Genomic DNA, 17,500 nt, shown 5'->3' with positions numbered 1-17,500 from the left:
CAGACGTACACAGAGATACACAGAGCACACAGACGTACACAGATACACAGAGCACACAGACGTACACAGAGATACACAGAGCACACAGACGTACACAGAGATGCACAGATACACAGACGTACACAGAGATGCACAGAACACACAGGAGTACACAGAGATAGATATAGAGCACACAGACGTACACAAAGTTACACAGAGCACACAGACGTACACAGAGTTACACAGAGCACACAGACGTACACAGGGTTACACAGAACACACAGACGTACACATAGATACTCACACAGACGTACACAGAGCATACAAAAAGATGCACAGAAGAGAGTTACATACTTACACAGAGAACACAGACATACAAAAAGATACACAGAAGAGAGTTACATAGATCAGTCACTTTCCCGAGAGAGAGAGAGAGAGAGAGAGAAAATGAAAAGAATGGGATGTACGTGAAAATGAACCCAAAGGACACGGAAACAAGGGCGAAAAGCACATTCAGAGAGAGAGAGAGAGAGAGAGAGAGAAAAGGGTCGAAACGAGAAATAGTGGAAGAAAACGGGAGAAGGTTCGAAGGCCCACTGTACTAAACCCATCCTACGGCGCCCCATTCAGAGTTAAGTAATTCCTACAGGCAAGATCTCGACTACACAAACAGACTCCGAGCTCACTACCCTCTCTAGCTCACATTCTGATACGTAGGAAGAACTGGGGACGTTGCACATCTATCCTGGAAAAGAATTAGAGAGAGAAAGAAAGAAAGAAAAAGGACTTGATAATATTCTTGCCGTAGCTACACTCCTTTCACCTTAACTTGGCCCAGATATTCGTCCTCTCGCAGCTTATTTCACGGTGCTCAGTGGCTGATTGCTAAGGCTCTACGTTCTGCCCACGGCACTTCTTCGTGACTAGCATCATATTCTACTGCTCACTGCTACAACTCAGCATTCAAGATGGAGAGATGGCAGTATTTCAGGCCAAGTTATAGTGAAAGGAGTAGTGATATTTTTTTTTGCAGGATGAAGGAAATATATATATGGAGAAATTTTACACGTTTTCGTCCCTCCTGGAAATTATAATATCGTATTTAAGAAATAGAAATGGACTGAAGTTTCTTTGTAAATATCAGAGTTAGATTTTCTGCTGTCAATCTGTCTTTCTTTATCTTTCTCCCCCATAGAAGGGTAAGGGGAGAAAGAATAGTGTTTTCCTCTCTCTCTCTCTCTCTCTCTCTCTCTCTCTCTCTCTCTCTCTCTCTCTAAGCTTGTAATTCATCCTTATTTGCTTATATCATTTTAGTAACAATTTCACTTCTTTCCCCTTTCCTTTCTTTTTTTTTTTTTTTTTACACGTATGCAATATTCCTCAGTATCTGGAACTTCTAGGACGGCTGGAAAGGGTAAACATATAAGCATAAATCACAGGCTAAACACAAACTCCCTCTATACAGAAAAGGCTAATTAAGGAGCATTTGCCCTCAGTAACTCAGCAACTCAGTGACAGAAGCGTTTTTAGTCCCAGCCCATTTTAGGATCTGGAAAAGAAAAAAAAAATGAGTAAGAGAGAGAATGAAAGAAAGATGAAAGATAGTAAAGAAAATGTAACAGAAAACGAGGAATTTTTGAGGGGGTGCTATTCCAGACTAATCCTGAACTGAGAGATGTGTAATTAATTTGTTTTCAGAGCTTAGACCCAGCTTAGATTTCCTTCTCTCTCTCTCTCTCTCTCTCTCTCTCTCTCTCTCTCTCTCTCTCTCTCTCTCTCTCTCTCTCTCTCTCTCTCTCTCTCTCTCTCTCTCTCTCTCTCTCTCTCTCTCTCTCTCTTTCGATTTATCTTCGTATACATTACTAGAGGCATGTAATCGATATTGGTGATGTATTGTACTGTGATGATGTGTGATGCATGGTGGTGATGTGTGGTGGTGATGGATGATGTATGGTTGTGATGTGAGGTAATGATGTGTAGTAGTGACGCGTGGTGGTGATGAGCTGGGTGGTGATGAGTGGTGATGTGTGAAGGATCTTATGGTGAGACGTAGAGACGAAGTGTGATGATGCTTGTGATATGTGATGTGTTATGGTGATGCTTCGTGGCAGGGGCGTGTGGTGGTGGTGTGTGGTGATGTGGTGGTGGAGTGTGGCGTGGTGTGGTGCCGTGAATCTCCTGTTTCTACAAGACAGACGTCACTCACAGTCCTCTCCGTCGCTACAGCCTCCTAGCTCAGTACACCCGGGTCAACCTCCTGGGTTTTGCTTCTTTGGATGTTGCTCACGTTCCAGAGGCGAGATGTATGCGAGTCGAGTGCATTTCTTATCGACAGGTACCTCGTTCATATCCCACCTCTCAAGAAACCTGGGAAGAAAGAGGGAAGAATGCTGCAACTTCTTCCCCATCATCTTTGTTGTGGTTACGTTGGTACAAGATTCTAGTGCACTTTCTTGGGTCTGATCACTTTCCGCCTTCCCACCTGCTAAGAAACTAGAGCAGGAAGAAGGAAGAGACCTGCTATAACCTTTCCTCCTCTGCCTTTACTGTAGTTATGTTGATAGTTATGTAATGTATGTGAGTTAGTTGCATTCTGGGTTTGTTTAGTTACTTCCCTACCTCTCACCTGTCAATCAACCTGAGATTACCAAACAAGGAAGGGATCTGGTATAACTTCACTCTGCTTCCTTGTAGTTAGGTCTTAGTTACGTTAAGATTTGAGTGTAGTAAGGATTGTAGTTTATCTATCTATCTATCTATTGCCAGACGCCATAATCCCGTAAGGGGTGGCCATTTGACTTTGAGTTATTTGTTTTACGGGGAGGGGCACTAACCCTCCACCAACCCACTTGCTGACACGTAGGGAGCACGTATGGTTTGGTTATATGGTTACCACCCAGCGTTGTAAATGGTTTCTTGGCTTACAGGACACCATTTGGCTTGTCACTCAATGTAAAGCCACCTGTAAAGGAAAGAAAAGCAAATAAGAAGTGACAGGAAAGATGGGAGAAATAGGAAGAGAGGAGGGCAGGCACAGAAAAAGAATGATAAAGGCTAAGGAAGAAGTAGGCAGCGCTACATCAAGTGAGTGGATGATGGTCGCCACTACCTACCACTGGATAGTAGTAACAGTAATAAAAACTCACATAAATCCCAATATAAATCCCCAAATAAATCCAGCTCCAGGTGAGGATTGCAAGGGATAATTAGGGAACAACATTACAAAGGGTCAGAGGCAGAAACAGAGAAAGGTATGCGAGGCTTATTAATTCCTAAAGGGAGGAGGTTCGATGGTGCAGTGATTCCCTATTTAGCTGGCAAATTGGAAGGCTGGGATATATTTGAGCCCTATTTCTGTGTTGCCTATTTTGTTCATCAGACGCATTCTCCCTATTGTGACGGAAAATAGGTGTAAATGGTAAGGCGGTAGTAGTCGTGTGTATATGAGCCAAATGCACATGGCTCAAACGCGCACACACACACACACACACACACACACACACACACACACACACACACATCAAACGCGCGTGTAGGCAGAAGTCAAAGGGAACTGAGATGACTGACAGGAAGACAGACCCATTGACAGGCGAATCCGATAGCACCAAAGACAGGCAGACGGACAGACAGACAAGCAGGTGAGTGACAGGGATACAGGCAGGTGAACTCTGGGATTGGCTGTCTCTCGAGGAAGCTACAGTTTTGGCCAAAAGTTTAATTTACACGAAGAAACGAAGGCAGACAAATGAAGATCCCCTACAAGAGGATCCGTAAGGGTGTGAATTATCGCTATGTCACACCCTTCCCTTGAACGCCTCTCACAACCATCAATGTTACAGGCAGATCCCTAATTCTCCTTCTGGGTGAGAGAAGGTTGACTGTGGACACTAACATCGCTCCAAACTTTAGACTAAGAATTATGAGGCTGACGTAAAATTAGTGGTAGGTGTTGGCGACCATCATCCACTCACTTGATGTAGTGCTGCCTACTTCTTCCTTAGCTTTTATCATTCTTTTTCTGTGCCTGCCCTCCTCTCTTCCTATTTCTCCCATCTTTCCTGTCACTTCTTATTGCTTTTCTTTCCTTTACAGGTGGCTTTACATTGAGTGACAAGCCAAATGGTTTCCTGTAAGCCAAGAAACCATTTACAACGCTGGGTGGTAACCATATAACCAAACCATACGTGGTCCTTACGTGTCAACAAGTGGGTTGGTGGAGGGTTAGTGCCCCTCCCCGTAAAACAACTAACTCAGAGTCAAATGGCCACCCCTTACGGGATTGTGGCGTCTGGCAGTAGATAGATAGATAGATAGATAGATTATTATTATTGTTATTATAATTATTATTATTATTATTATTATTATTATTATTATTTTCACAGCGGTGCGTGTCACAGAACTGAACGAGGTCATGGAGCGGTGTGGTGAGAGTGGTGTAGTGATGATGTGTGTTGGTGATGTGTGGTGAGTGGTGTGTGATGAGTGGTGTGGTGTTGTGTGGTGGTGTGGTGGTGTGTGGTGGACTACGGATGTGGTGAGTGGTGTGTGGTGATGTGTGATGAACGGTGTGGTGTGTGGTGATGTGTGATGAACGGTGTGGTGGTGTGGTGTGTGGTGTGTGGTGTATGGTGTGGTGGTGTGTGGTGAGTTGTGGAATGTGGTGAACGGTGTGGCGGTGTGGTGTGTGGTGATGTGTGATGAATGGTGTGGTGGTGTGGTGAGCGGTGGAATGTGGTGGTGTGTGGTGAACGGTGTGGTGGTGTGTGGTGATGTGTGACGAGTGGTGAGGTGTGACATGATGACTTGTGATGGTGGTGTGTGGTGGGGGAGAGGCAGTGAATAAGTGATCTGAAAGGGTCATGTGTGGTGTATGGTGTGGTGGTGCTGTGTGGTGAGAGATGGAGAGCAATGGTGAGCCAGGGTGTGATGATGATATGTGACAGAGGCGTGGTCGTGATGTGTGATGAGTTGAGTGATGAAATATGTAATGTGCAATAGTGAATGATGAGATGGGTGGAGCGGGGGGTGGTGAGAGGGATGGTGTGAGGAGTGATAGGGTGAAATGTGGTGAGTGGTGGTGTATAGAGCAGAGAGAGAGAGAGAGAGAGAGAGAGAGGTGTTAAGAGACTGACTTAGAGTGACGATGAAAGGGGTGTTAATGGAGACGAGAAGCCTGTCTGTAGAAAACGGATCCAGGTGTGAGAGGGGTGACAAATCTAATTATCATCTCATCAATAATACTTCCTCCTTTAAACTTCTGAGGCTGTCTGGAGGTGGCAAGGAGGTAGTTAAGATGCTGTCACAATACCACGAAGCTATTTACTAAGATGGCTGGTTAAGAATATCAATAAATATCTCTAGATTTCCTTTTCCTTTATGTAAAAACAGAAAACAGCTGAAAAAATGGAAAAATTGCTCTCTCCAACTAACCTAGATACCTGGAAATATTTTAGAGACAGAAGGCTATAGACAGGAAGGAAAGACAGCCAGAGGAAGACAGTTACAAAGTTGTCACTACATAAATGGGAATATCGATTAACTTTTGCAATAGAGAGACAGAAAGACGACAGACAGACAGACAGACAGACAGAGAAACACGATCATGTTATGCCCGTATTCTTGTCAGGTACGGAAGCTCCCTAAGACCTCCTCCTTAGCGATTTATTTTTGGATATGGCTGGTTAACATCCCTTTGTAGGTTATTTATGGAGAGTATGGCGATATTGGAAGGATTTATATAACACAGGGGAGGCTATAAGATGTAATAAGCAAAATAAATCACTTAAGAAATGGTGTTTGGGAGCCCTGAAGACACATAATTAACACCATAATTAGGTAATCCTCCTCTTACGTAATTAATTAACCCAAATAATGAGGCCTTGTTAGTGCATGACCTTCTCCACTCCGGCTCATCATTTGTTGGCTCTAGTTATATGGCCTCACCCAAGTCTACAATCTCTCTCCACTCCTCCTCCACTCCTCTTCCACTTCTCTTCCACCTCGCCTCCACTCCTCCACTCCTCTTCCACTCCTCTTCCATTCCTCTTCCACTCCCTCTCACCCCTATTCCATTCCTCCTCCGCTCTTCTCCACTTCTCCTCCACTCCTTCTTCTATCTTCACTCCTCTTCTACACCTTCTCCACTCCTCTTCCACTCCTCTTCCACTCCTCTTCCACTCCTCTTCTACACCTTCTCCACTCCTCTTCCACTCCTCTTCCACTCCTCTTCTACTCCTCTTCCACTCCTCTTCTACTCCTCTTCCACTCCTCCTTCACTCCTCCTCCTCTTCCCTGCCACTCCTCTTCCACTGTACCTCCACTCCGTTTCCACGCCTCTTCTACGCCTCTTCTACTCCTCCACTCCTCTTGCACTCCTCGTCCACTCCTTCTGCACTTCTCCTACATTCTATCTTCACTCCTCTCCCACACCTTCACTCCTCCTCCATTCCTCCTCCACTTCTCTTCCACTCCTCCACTCCTCCTCCACTCCTCCACTCCTGCCTGTCGTGTGTTGGGTGTGGGTACGTGGCCTTGATCGTCAGCAAAATATTACTCCCCTAAACATCCACACTGTGCAGTCCCCTCGTGTCTACAGGACACCCCATAAACTTAACATAGCGTCACATCACGTTATTATACGTTTTTCGATTTACCCAAAGCAAATGAGGTAATATACAGTAAGCACAGATTAGGATCTGCACAGATAACCCTGAGTTAACGGTCACTACTTTTACTTTCGACCTGTGATGGGATGTGGATCACTGAGGGTCCCTGTTAGTCAAGTGACCACCATCGGGATTTTTTTAATGTACCAGGGGTCACTGCTTCAGGATGAAACTTGTGTACTGTCCCACATGGGAGAGTTCCTTGTCTCAGTGGAGTGAACGGAGCTATTGCCTGATTGACTGCTGCCTACCTAAAAAGCGCCAGGGAAGGTTGCCGCACCACCCCTAAACATCCACTCTGTGCATTGCACATCCACACTGTGCACTGTGCAGTCCCCTTTTATCTAAGACACCCGTCCTATATACTTTTCAATCTCCCCAGCGCAAAGAAAGCAATATAAGCACAGATTAGGATCTGCACAGATAACCCTGAGTTAACGGTCACTACTCTTACTTTCGACCTGTGATGGGCTGTGGATCACTGAGGGTCCCTGTTAGTCAAGTGACCACCATCGGGATTTTTTTAATGTACCAGGGGTCACTGCTTCAGGATGAAACTTGTGTACTTGTCCCACATGGGAGAGTTCCTTGTCTCAGTGGAGCAAACGGAGCTAGGGCCTGACTGACTGCTGCCTACCTTAAAAGCGCCAGGCAAGGCTCCTGCATCACCCCTAAACATCCACACTGTGCAGTGTGTAGCTTCCACGTTATGTCCACAGACTTCCCATTAACTCAATGTAACCGGTTTATAGCGTCATGCCGTAACTATTATTTTATTTGTTTACTTTCTCTTTCAGGTTACTCTATCGGGTAGCTCATAGATAAAGTACTATAGAATGTGACTTTTCCTTTCCAGTGTTTCCTATAAAATTTCCATGTCAGTTTTTCCATGCTGCATGGTGGTTTTTCTCCCTTTTTCCTGGAGGGTTTGGTGGTGGGGGGAGCCTTCTTGCTTTACTATCCTTGTCCTTCAACATGTAGAGTTAGAGCTTGTAGTCATAGTTTTCTCTAACAAGCAGCCTCGAAAGGACCATAAGGTCTGTTGCTGTTTGCTTTCCTGTGTAATCCTGTGTAATCTTAAAGGAGAGGAATATCAGGTCAACCCAGGTAATATCCTCTAATTAACCCTCCCAGGTGAGTTTTCTCCTCGGTTGCGGAAGCTCCCTAACACCTTTTCCTCAGCGATTTAGTCTGCTTAGTACACCTGGCCGTCCTCTTCACAAATCATCCTAAATTCGCCTTACTCTATATACGTGACTTAAAAATAATATCATCCACCCACATCCTAAAATAAATCGGTAAGGAAAGGGTGTTAGGGACCTCCAATCTCCCATGCTTATCTGAATGAAATCGTCTAACCTGTATTATCACCTGGAAGAAATCGTCTAGTAGAGGCTGGGAGAGAGACACAGTAGAGTTGCCCTGACTTTGAGGGGGTTAGAATGGCGAAATTCTCTCTCTCTTAATCCTCTGCACTCCCTCTCAGCTGATTTATTCCTGATTTATTCCTGATTTATTTCTTATTTTTTTCTGATTTATTCCTGATTTATCCCTGATTTATACCTGATTTATTCCTGATTTATTCCTGATTTATTCCTGATTTATACCTGATTTATTCCTGATTTATTCCTGATTTATACCTGATTTATTCCTGATTTATTCCTGATTTATTCCTGATTTATTCCTGATTTATTTCTGATTTATACCTGATTTATTTCTGATTTTTTTCTGATTTATTCCTGATTTATTCCTGATTTATTCTTGAGTTATTCTTGATTTATTTGATTTATTCCTGATTTATTCCTGATTTATTCTTGAGTTATTCTTGATTTATTTGATTTATTCCTGATTTATTTCTGATTTATTCCTGATTTATTCCTGATTTATTGCTGATTTATTTCTGATTTATTCCTGATTTATTTCTGATTTATTCCTGATTAATTCTTGATTTATTCCTGATTTATTCCTGATTATTCCTGATTTATTCCTGATTTATTTCTGATTTATTTCTGATTAATTCTTGATTTATTCCTGATTTATTTCTGATTTATTTCTGATTTATTCCTGATTAATTCTTGATTTATTTCTAATTTATTCCTGATTTATTCCTTACTTATTTCTGATTTATTCCTGATTAATTCCTGATTTATTTCTGATTTATTCCTGATTTATTCCTGATTTATTTTTGATTTATTACTGATTTATTCCTGATTAATTCCTGATTTATTTCTGATTTATTCCTGATTTATTCTTGATTCAGCCAGACGATTTTATTTACCTGAAGAAAAACCCTCGTCCTGAGAGGGTTGGAAGCCCCTCCGATTATATCAATGAGATGGTCTATTCCTTCCATAATACCTCTCTATGTTGATATATAATTAGCATTGAGGTGGTTGGGCCATGTAGAGAGGATGGAGAGTGAGAGACTGACGAGGAGAGTGTATGTGAGTCAGGTGGAAAGGGAGAGAGGGAGGGGAAGGCCAAGGATGAGATGGAGGGATGGAGTGGAGAGGTATATGAGAGAGCGGGGTGTGAATTGGCAGAAGGGCAGTGAAATGGCGGGGGACAGGGTGACGTGGAGGCGATTTGTTTGTGGCCACCCCGTATAAGAGATTAAGGCGTCTGGCAATAGATAGATAGATAGATAAATTACCTAATCTTCTAATACCACCCCCACACCACCAATGCCACACCTGGTTTACCTTAATTGGCTCTCAGGTGTTGGCAGTACCCTCACCTGTCGCCACGCACCTTTACTCCATCGAGGCTTCGCGGAAACCCTCTAAAATGATGTTAGTAGAGAGGTGACATGGAGGCGATTTGTTTGTGGCCACCCCTTACGGGATTAAAGCGTCTGGTAATAGATAGATAGATAGTGTAATAATTTAATTTCCGGTCTATCTGGCCCTAGTTTACCCTCTCACCTTCGTCCACCTTTGCCTCACTGATTAATTACACACCTGAGGAGGCTGACAGGTGAGCTGGCAAGAGTTATTAAATATTTGTGTGTTTATTCCTACATAATACGTGGAAATATAATAAGTTTTTTTTTATATTATCTGCCCAGTGCCTCCCTCTCTCTCTCTCTCTCTCTCTCTCTCTCTCTCTCTCTCTCATAAATTCACACACTCCCATTACCGTCTTCGTCTACTTCTGCCAAACGATTTATATGTGGAGAATCTTGTACAATTGATCAAAGCTGCGAGAGAGAGAGAGAGAGAGAGAGAGAGGCACCTTTCCCAGTATCTTTAAGTACTAGATTTACTTACACAATACAGGATACTTATAGATTTCCCTTGCTATAGAGGGGCGCCTTCACGGGGTGGCACGGATATAGGCGACTTCACTGCCCGGCTATGCAAACGTCCCTCAACTCCCTCCCTATCCCCCCAGAGGATGGTGTGGAGTGTGAGAGGGTAACTTCAGCCTGCAGTCCACTGGGTTCACGTTTCATATGAACCTAAGGCTACAACAACAGCTACAACAACAACAACTACAGCTACTACTACAACAACAACTACTACTACTATTACTACTACTACATACTACTGCTACCACCGCTACTACTACTATTGCTACTACTATCACTACCATTTCTACTACGATGAACCTGGGGGTGCAACAACAACAACTACTACCACCACCACCACCACTACTACTACTACTACTACTACTACTACTACTACTACTACTACTACTACTACTACTACTACTTCTGCTACTACTACTACTACTTCTGCTACTACTACTACTACTACTACTACTTCTGCTACTACTACTACTACTACTTCTGCTACTACTACTACTACTACTACTATTGCTACTACTATCACTACCATTTCTACTACGATGAACCTGGGGGTGCAACAACAACAACTACTACCACCACCACCACTACTACTACTACTACTACTACTACTACTTCTGCTACTACTACTACTACTACTTCTGCTACTACTACTACTACTACTTCTGCTACTACTACTACTACTACCACCACCACCGCTATTACAACTATTACTACTACCACCACTACCATTTCTTCTACGATCACTACTACTACTACTACCACCACTACCACTACTACTACTACTACTACTACAACCACCATCACCACCACCACCACCACTACTACTACTACTACTACTTCCACCACCACCACCGCCACCACCACCACCACAACTACTACTACTACCACCACCACCACCACCACTTCTCGGAAATTCATTCAGAGAGAGATTTTTTTGGACCTTGAAATACATGGAGGATGGAGGGTGAGAGACTAACGAGGAGAGTGTATGTGAGTGAGGTGGAGGGGGACAGAGGAAGGGGGAGGCCAAGGATGAGATGGAGGGATGGAGTGGAGAGGTATATGAGAGAGGGGTGTGTGAGCTGGGAGCAGGGCAGTGAAATGGCGGGGGACAGGGCGACATGGAGGCGATTTGTTTGTGGCCACCCCCTACAGGATTAAGGCGTCAGGCAATAGATAGATAGCTTCATATTTTAGCTTTCATATTTTTTAACTTCTTAATGACGGGGGACAGGGCGACATGGAGGCGATTTGTTTGTGGCCACCCCTTACGGGATTAAGGCGTCTGGCAATAGATAGATAGACAGACAGACTCATATTTTAGCTGTCATATTATTTTCACTTCTTTTCCTATTTCCTTTCGAAGCCTCATACATATCATCCCTGCCTAATTGCTTTCCATACATGATTTTCCTTTACTGACAAATTATTATTATTATTATTTTTATTTTTTGGCGACTTTCAAACTATATATATTTTCCGTCTGTCTGTTTTCTCTCTCTCTCTCTCTCTCTCTCTCTCTCTCTCTCTCTCTCTCTCTCTCTCAATCCATCCATCCATCCACCTATCCATCATCCATCCTTCCATCTACTTACCTTTTAGCCTCACGCCGGGTCTTGTGAGGGGGCTGGCGAACAGGTGAGCATCTCCAGGTGTTTGGCATCAAGAAACACAATTACCTGCCGGCCTAATGAAGCGATGGAGGGTCATTAACCTAATTACGGAGGCTGGGAAGTGGAGCGAGGCCTCATTAACCCCCTCATTACGAGATACAGGGGGACAGGGTGACGTGGAGGCGATTTGTTTGTGGCCACTCCGTATGAGAGAGAGATAGACTACGAGATACAAGATAAATACATAGGGTGGTACGAACATAGCGCCTAGGGTCTTGTGTCTTCTGGGGACGGCTTGGTGTCTCCATTCTCTCTCTCTCTCTCTCTCTCTCTCTCTCTCTCGGGCAGACTAAAATCCGCATTCTCGTCGGTTAAGGAAGTTCCCTAACACCTCTTCCTGAGCGATTTATTTTGCCTATTACTCCTAACTATCCTCTTTGTGTTGCTTAAATCACTCATGTATCACCATAATCAACATAAATAGTAAACAAATTGATATTAACCAGTCGTGTCCAAAAATAAATCGCTAAAGAAAAGGTGTTAGGGAACTACATAGAAGTACATAAAGAGCAGAGGCTAAGATTAAAAGATGATGAGGTGTAGAGAGAGTATGAGTGGGTGTAGGTGGGTGGAGGGAGGGTGTGGGAGGGTGTAAGAAGGGTATAGAAGGGTGTAAGATGGTACTGAAGGGTGAAAAAGGTTTGGCAGAGTTTAGCTGGTGTGTAGAGAGGTGTAGGGCGCTGTAGGAAGGTGTTGAGGGGTGTAGGGAGCTGTGAGAGGGTGTAAGAAGGGTGTAGGGAGGTGTAAGAAGGGGCTGACGGGTGTAGGGAGGATGTAGGGAGCTGTAGGAAGGTGTTGAGGGGTGTAGGGAGCTGTGAGAGGGTGTAAGAAGGGTGTAGGGAGCTGTAAGGAGGTGCTGAGGGGTGTAGGGAGGGTGTAGGGAGCTGTAGGAAGGTGTTGAGGGGTGTAGGGAGCTGTGAGAGGGTGTAAGAAGGGTGTAGGGAGCTGTAAGAAGGGGCTGAGGGGTGTAGGGAGGGTGTGGGAGTGTGTAGTGGATATGTGTGTTGGTGTGTAGCGAAGGGAGTTCGATATAATGCAATTGTGTGAGGTTCTGCTACCCTAATGCATTCCACACACACACACACACACACACACACACACACACACACACACACACACACACACACACACACACACTTCCTCTGTCCCTGTTTCCTCTCTCTCTCTCTCTCTCTCTCTCTCTCTCTCTCTCTCTCAAGAATTTACACATCAAATAATTCCCTTCACGTTTTACTCAAAGGCCCCCCCAAACCCCCCCAGGGCCAGCCTCCCAAACTTAACCAGCCGCGTTTTATTGCTCCCTTCTCTCCCTCCCTCCCTCCCTTTTCTCTCTCCCTCTCTCTTTTCTCTCTCTTCTTCTTTCCTCCCTTCCTCTCTCCCTTCCCCCCTTCTTATCTCCCCTCGCCCTCCCCTCCAATTCTCTTTCTCATTCACCTGTCTAGTTTTCCTCTCTCTCTCCGTCTCTCTCTCTCTCTCTCTCTCTCTCTCTCTCTCTCTCTCTCTCTCTCCCCTCCACCCCCATCCATTCTATCCTTTCCTCCTGTCTCTTTCTTTCCTCCGTCTCTCCCCCCTCTCTTCTCTCCTCCACTTTTCTCCCTCTCTCTACCTTCCCTTCCTCTCCCTCTTCCTCTCCCTCTTCCACTACTCTCCCCTCAGGCTTCTTTCTCCTCTTTCCTCTGCCTTACCTCGGTCCTCTTCACTCCCTCTTAGTCTCAGTGCTTCCTCCCTCCTCTTCCTCTCTCCCTCCTTCCTTCCTTCATTCATTCCTCTTCTGCTCTCTCTCTCTCTCTCTCTCTCTCTCTCTCTCTCTCTCTCTCTCTCTCTCTCTCTCTCTCTCTGATATAGTGCGTGTCGTCTGCGTTGACAGCGTTGACAGAGTGATTTTGCTGTCAGTGTGTTGTGCGTCTTTCTTTGCCTGTCTCTTTCTTTCACCCGGTTTGCGTGTGTGTGTGTGTGTGTGTGTGTGTGTGTGTGTGTGTGTGTGTGTGTGTGTGTGTGTCTGTCTGTCTGTCTGTCTGTCTGTCTTTTTCTCACTCGATCCGTGTTTGTGTGTGTGTGTGTGTGTGTGTGTGTGTGTGTGTGTGTGTGTGTGTGTGTGTGTGTGGTGTATGTATATGTGTGTGTTTAAGAGAATATACAGTCACATACAAAAGTTCTCTCTCATCCCCGTGTCTCCATCTCATTGTCAAATATATAGATGCTTAATGAAGACGCAGGTGAGAAACATACCTCTAATTACCCGCAGGTAAAAGGTAATATACACCTTAATTCACTACCTAACACCTCTTCTTTAGCGATTTATTTTAGGATATGGCTGGTTAATATCCTTTTGTACGCTATTTATAGAGAGTGTGGTGATAGTGGAAGGATTTATGTAACACAGGAAGGTGTAATAAGCAAAATAAATCGCTTAGGAGAAGGTGTTAGGGAGCTTCCTTGCCTTACGAGAATACAAGCCTATGAGAGAGAGAGAGAGAGAGAGAGAGAGAGAGAGAGAGAGGACACCAAATTCTAAAATATATGTCTAGGTTTTAAACAGTGGTCAAAAATTTTCGTGAATATTAATACATTTTTTTACGCACCCTGTAGCCAAAAGCAGGAAAAGAGAAAGAGAGAAAGAAGGAAGGAAGGAGAGAAGGAGGAAGGAGAGAGAGGAAGAGAGGAGGAATGGAAGCAGGAGGAAGAGGGGAGGAATGGAAGCAGGAGGAAGAGAGGGGGGAAAGGAGGGAGGAGGAAGAGGGGAGGAAAGGAGGGAGGAGGAAGAGTGGAGGAAAGGAGGGAGGAGGAAGAGAGGAGGAAGGAGGGAGACGGAAGAGAGGAGGAACGGAGGGAGGAGGAAGAGAAGAGGAAAGGAGGAAGGAGGAAGAGAGGAGGAAGGAGGGAGGAGGAAGGAGGGAGGAGGAAGAGAGGAGAAAGGAGGGAGGAGGAAGAGAGGAAGAAGGAGGGAGGAGGAAGAGAGGAGGAACGGAGGGAGGAGGAAGAGAGGGGGACAGGCAGGAGGAGGAAGAGTGGAGGGAAGGAGGGAGGAGGAAGAGAGGAGGAAGGAGGGAGGAGGAAGAGAGGAGGAAAGGAGGGAGGAGGAAGAGAGGAAGAAGGAGGGAGGAGGAAGAGAGGAGGAAAGGAGGGAGGAGGAAGAGATGAACTAGAGAGAAGAGAGTAAAGGAGAGGAATAAAGAAAAGGAAGTAGGAAGAAGAGAAATGAAGGAGAGAAGGTAAGGAAAAGAGAGAGAAAGAGAGAGGTGATAGAACGACAAAAGAGGATATGAAAAGAGAGAGAGAGAGAGAGAGAGAGAGAGAGAGAGAGAGAGAGAGAGAGAGAGAGAGAGAGAGATGTGGAATAAAAGTGTGGAGAAAATGGGAAGAGGGTGAGAGGGGCAACTTTAGTATTTTGCTCAGGTGAAAATTATTGCCTCTCAGTCTCCTCCATTTTCTGTGCCTTGTTACTCTTAAAACTGAGCTGGCGAGAGGGGAGACTAGCCCAAAATTTCTCCATAATCATTTTTTTATAACTACGTGAAAGACAAGGATAGCGTATACGTATTTCTCAACACTAATGACTTAAGCTATTTAGTCTCTATTAACTTCATGCATTTACTACATTACTACGGCTCTACATCCATTCCATAGCGCTTCTTCGTGACTAGCATAATTTTCTAGTGCTAATCCGCTGTTACAACGCAACATGCAAGACGGTCAGATGGCATTATTTCGGCTCTGCATCCTCTTCATAGCACTTCTTCGTGACTAGCATCATATTCTGGTGTTAATCTATTGTTACAACTCAATTTTCAGACAGATGGCAATTTTAGGCCAAGTTAGAGTGAACAGAGTACAGCAAACAGTAAGCCAGGGTATTCCTTTCAGCTAAGGAAACTCCCTAACACCTTTTCCTAAGCGATTTATTTAGCTTACTACACCATACTGTCCTCGTCCCTTATATAATTCCTTTCGCTGTCGCCATACTCTGCACAGATAAAGTACAAAATTATATTACTCAGCCACATCAAAAAATAAATCGGTAAAGAAGAGGTGTTAGGGAGCTTAATTATCTACTGCACATTGAGATGGTTTGGCCATGTGGAGAGAATGGAGAGCGAGAGACTGACGAGGAGAGTGTATGTGAGGTGGAGGGAGGAGGAGGGAGGGGGAAGCCAAGGATGAGATGGAGGGATGGAGTGGAGAATTATATGAGAGAGGGGGGTGTGAGCTGGGAGCAGGGCAGTGAAATGGCGGGGGACAGGGCGACATGGAGGCGATTTGTTTGTGGCCACCCCTTACAGGATTAAGATAGCTGGCAACAGACAGATAGAAGATATGGGTCAATGTTCAAACCTTGGAGCTTTATAGAGCTTAGAGAGCGTGGCGGCACCTGAATAACTTGAGAGATTTTTTTCCCTCTGAGATCAATACCCCTGGAGAAAGAGAGCCAAGGCCACAACATGGGAGGGTAGAAGAAGAAAACTATACTCCTTTTTCCTTAACCTGGCCCAGATTTTCGCCCCGTCGCAGCTTATTTCACACCATGGCACCGTGAGACCGTACTGTGGCTCCACATCCCTTCCATGGCGCTTCTTCGTGACTAGCAGCATATTCTAGCATAAATCTCTATCTGCAACTCGGTATTCAAGACGGACAGATGGTATTATTAGGCTAAGGTAGAGAGAAAGAAAAATGTGTGGTATATTATAGTTTCCCACTAAATTGTGTGATATATGATAGTTCCCCCTAAATTTAACATTAATTTCGCGTCACGACAATAGATGGCGCGGGCATCAGGGCGCGTTTTTTATGAACCTTTAGATGGGAGCTTTCACGTCTTCCTTAAACATAATCTCCCCTGAAGCAGCTCCTCCTCCTACCCCCTCCGTACACACCTATCCTCCTCCCCCCCCCCTCTCTCTCTCTGAAACCACAATCTCCAGCCTATTCGAGTCGGGGCCGGAGATCTGTACCGGGTCCTTTCTGGTACGACGGTCCACAATCACGGGGCAACGCGAGCACGTATACGCAAGTCGTGAACCAATCGAAGCTTCGCTCTTACTCCGGCATGCGTAATTTATCTTACTAGAAATTCTGCTACACAAACATATCATGGCAGTATAGATGACAATATGTGTTAGTTTCGTGCATATATATTTTTTTCCTACAATAGCTTCATTCAATATGGACACGATGGAAAAAGACAATTGCGTGTTAGAAATTAGGAGTCAAAGTGCTTCCAAACCACCCAGTGAATCCACACGGCGGTTTCAGCATCTGTGTGTGTGTGTGTGTGTGTGTGTGTGTGTGTGTGTGTGTGTGTGTGTGTGTGCTATAACCCGAGCCTCATTCTCAGCATCTGCATAATGAAAATAATTTACCACTTACCGTCAAAGCCAGTTCACGCACTCGTCATTATCAGCATCGTCCCGGAGCGTACTGTTTCCCTCACAACCATGATTCATCCTTATTTACGAGAGCGAGGGATGATAAATTCTCTCTGAGCGCCTGTATTGGCTCTGAAACAGCAAGTCTATCCCTACTCACAGAGCCAGATCACTCACCTGTATGACACTGCTTCGGCTCTTCGTGTCGTAACCCCAACCTGTTCGAGTTTCCCCTCACGTCCAGTTGCCGTGGCGATATTTTGAAAGGCATGCAATAAAAAGCAATATTATATTCATGTATATTGTCGTCTATGTATCCATACTTTGACTGGTTACGAAGATACAAAGCAAAGAGATAAGAACGTGAAACAGCGAAGCTTCGAAGGATTCATGATTTGTGTTCGTGAGTGTATTGTCCCGTGGTAGTTCGAGTGGGCCGTCAGTCCAGAAAGGTCCCGTTTCTTATCTCCGGCCCCGACCCTGGAGAGCTAGAGATTGTGGTGTTAT

The 17,500-nt window shown here is 44.7% G+C and overlaps 1 protein-coding gene across 1 annotated transcript in view; it reads left to right on the top strand.

Annotated features, from left to right (window-relative positions):
• LOC145406612 (uncharacterized) overlaps positions 1 to 17,500 on the top strand; it is a 161,710-nt gene that overhangs the window by 46,040 nt on the left and 98,170 nt on the right. The window contains exon 8 of the mRNA XM_080277688.1: positions 43 to 265. Coding sequence (XP_080133814.1) covers positions 43 to 265 — 223 coding nt within the window. The remainder of the gene's footprint in view (positions 1 to 42; positions 266 to 17,500) is intronic.

This window comes from Coenobita brevimanus, chromosome 71, assembly GCF_032717465.1.
Source record: "Coenobita brevimanus isolate Jiangsu-jjx chromosome 71, ASM3271746v2, whole genome shotgun sequence".
NCBI lineage: Eukaryota > Metazoa > Arthropoda > Malacostraca > Decapoda > Coenobitidae > Coenobita > Coenobita brevimanus.
Note: the sequence above shows the minus strand (reverse complement) of the source record. Positions and strands in the feature narration are given on the sequence as shown.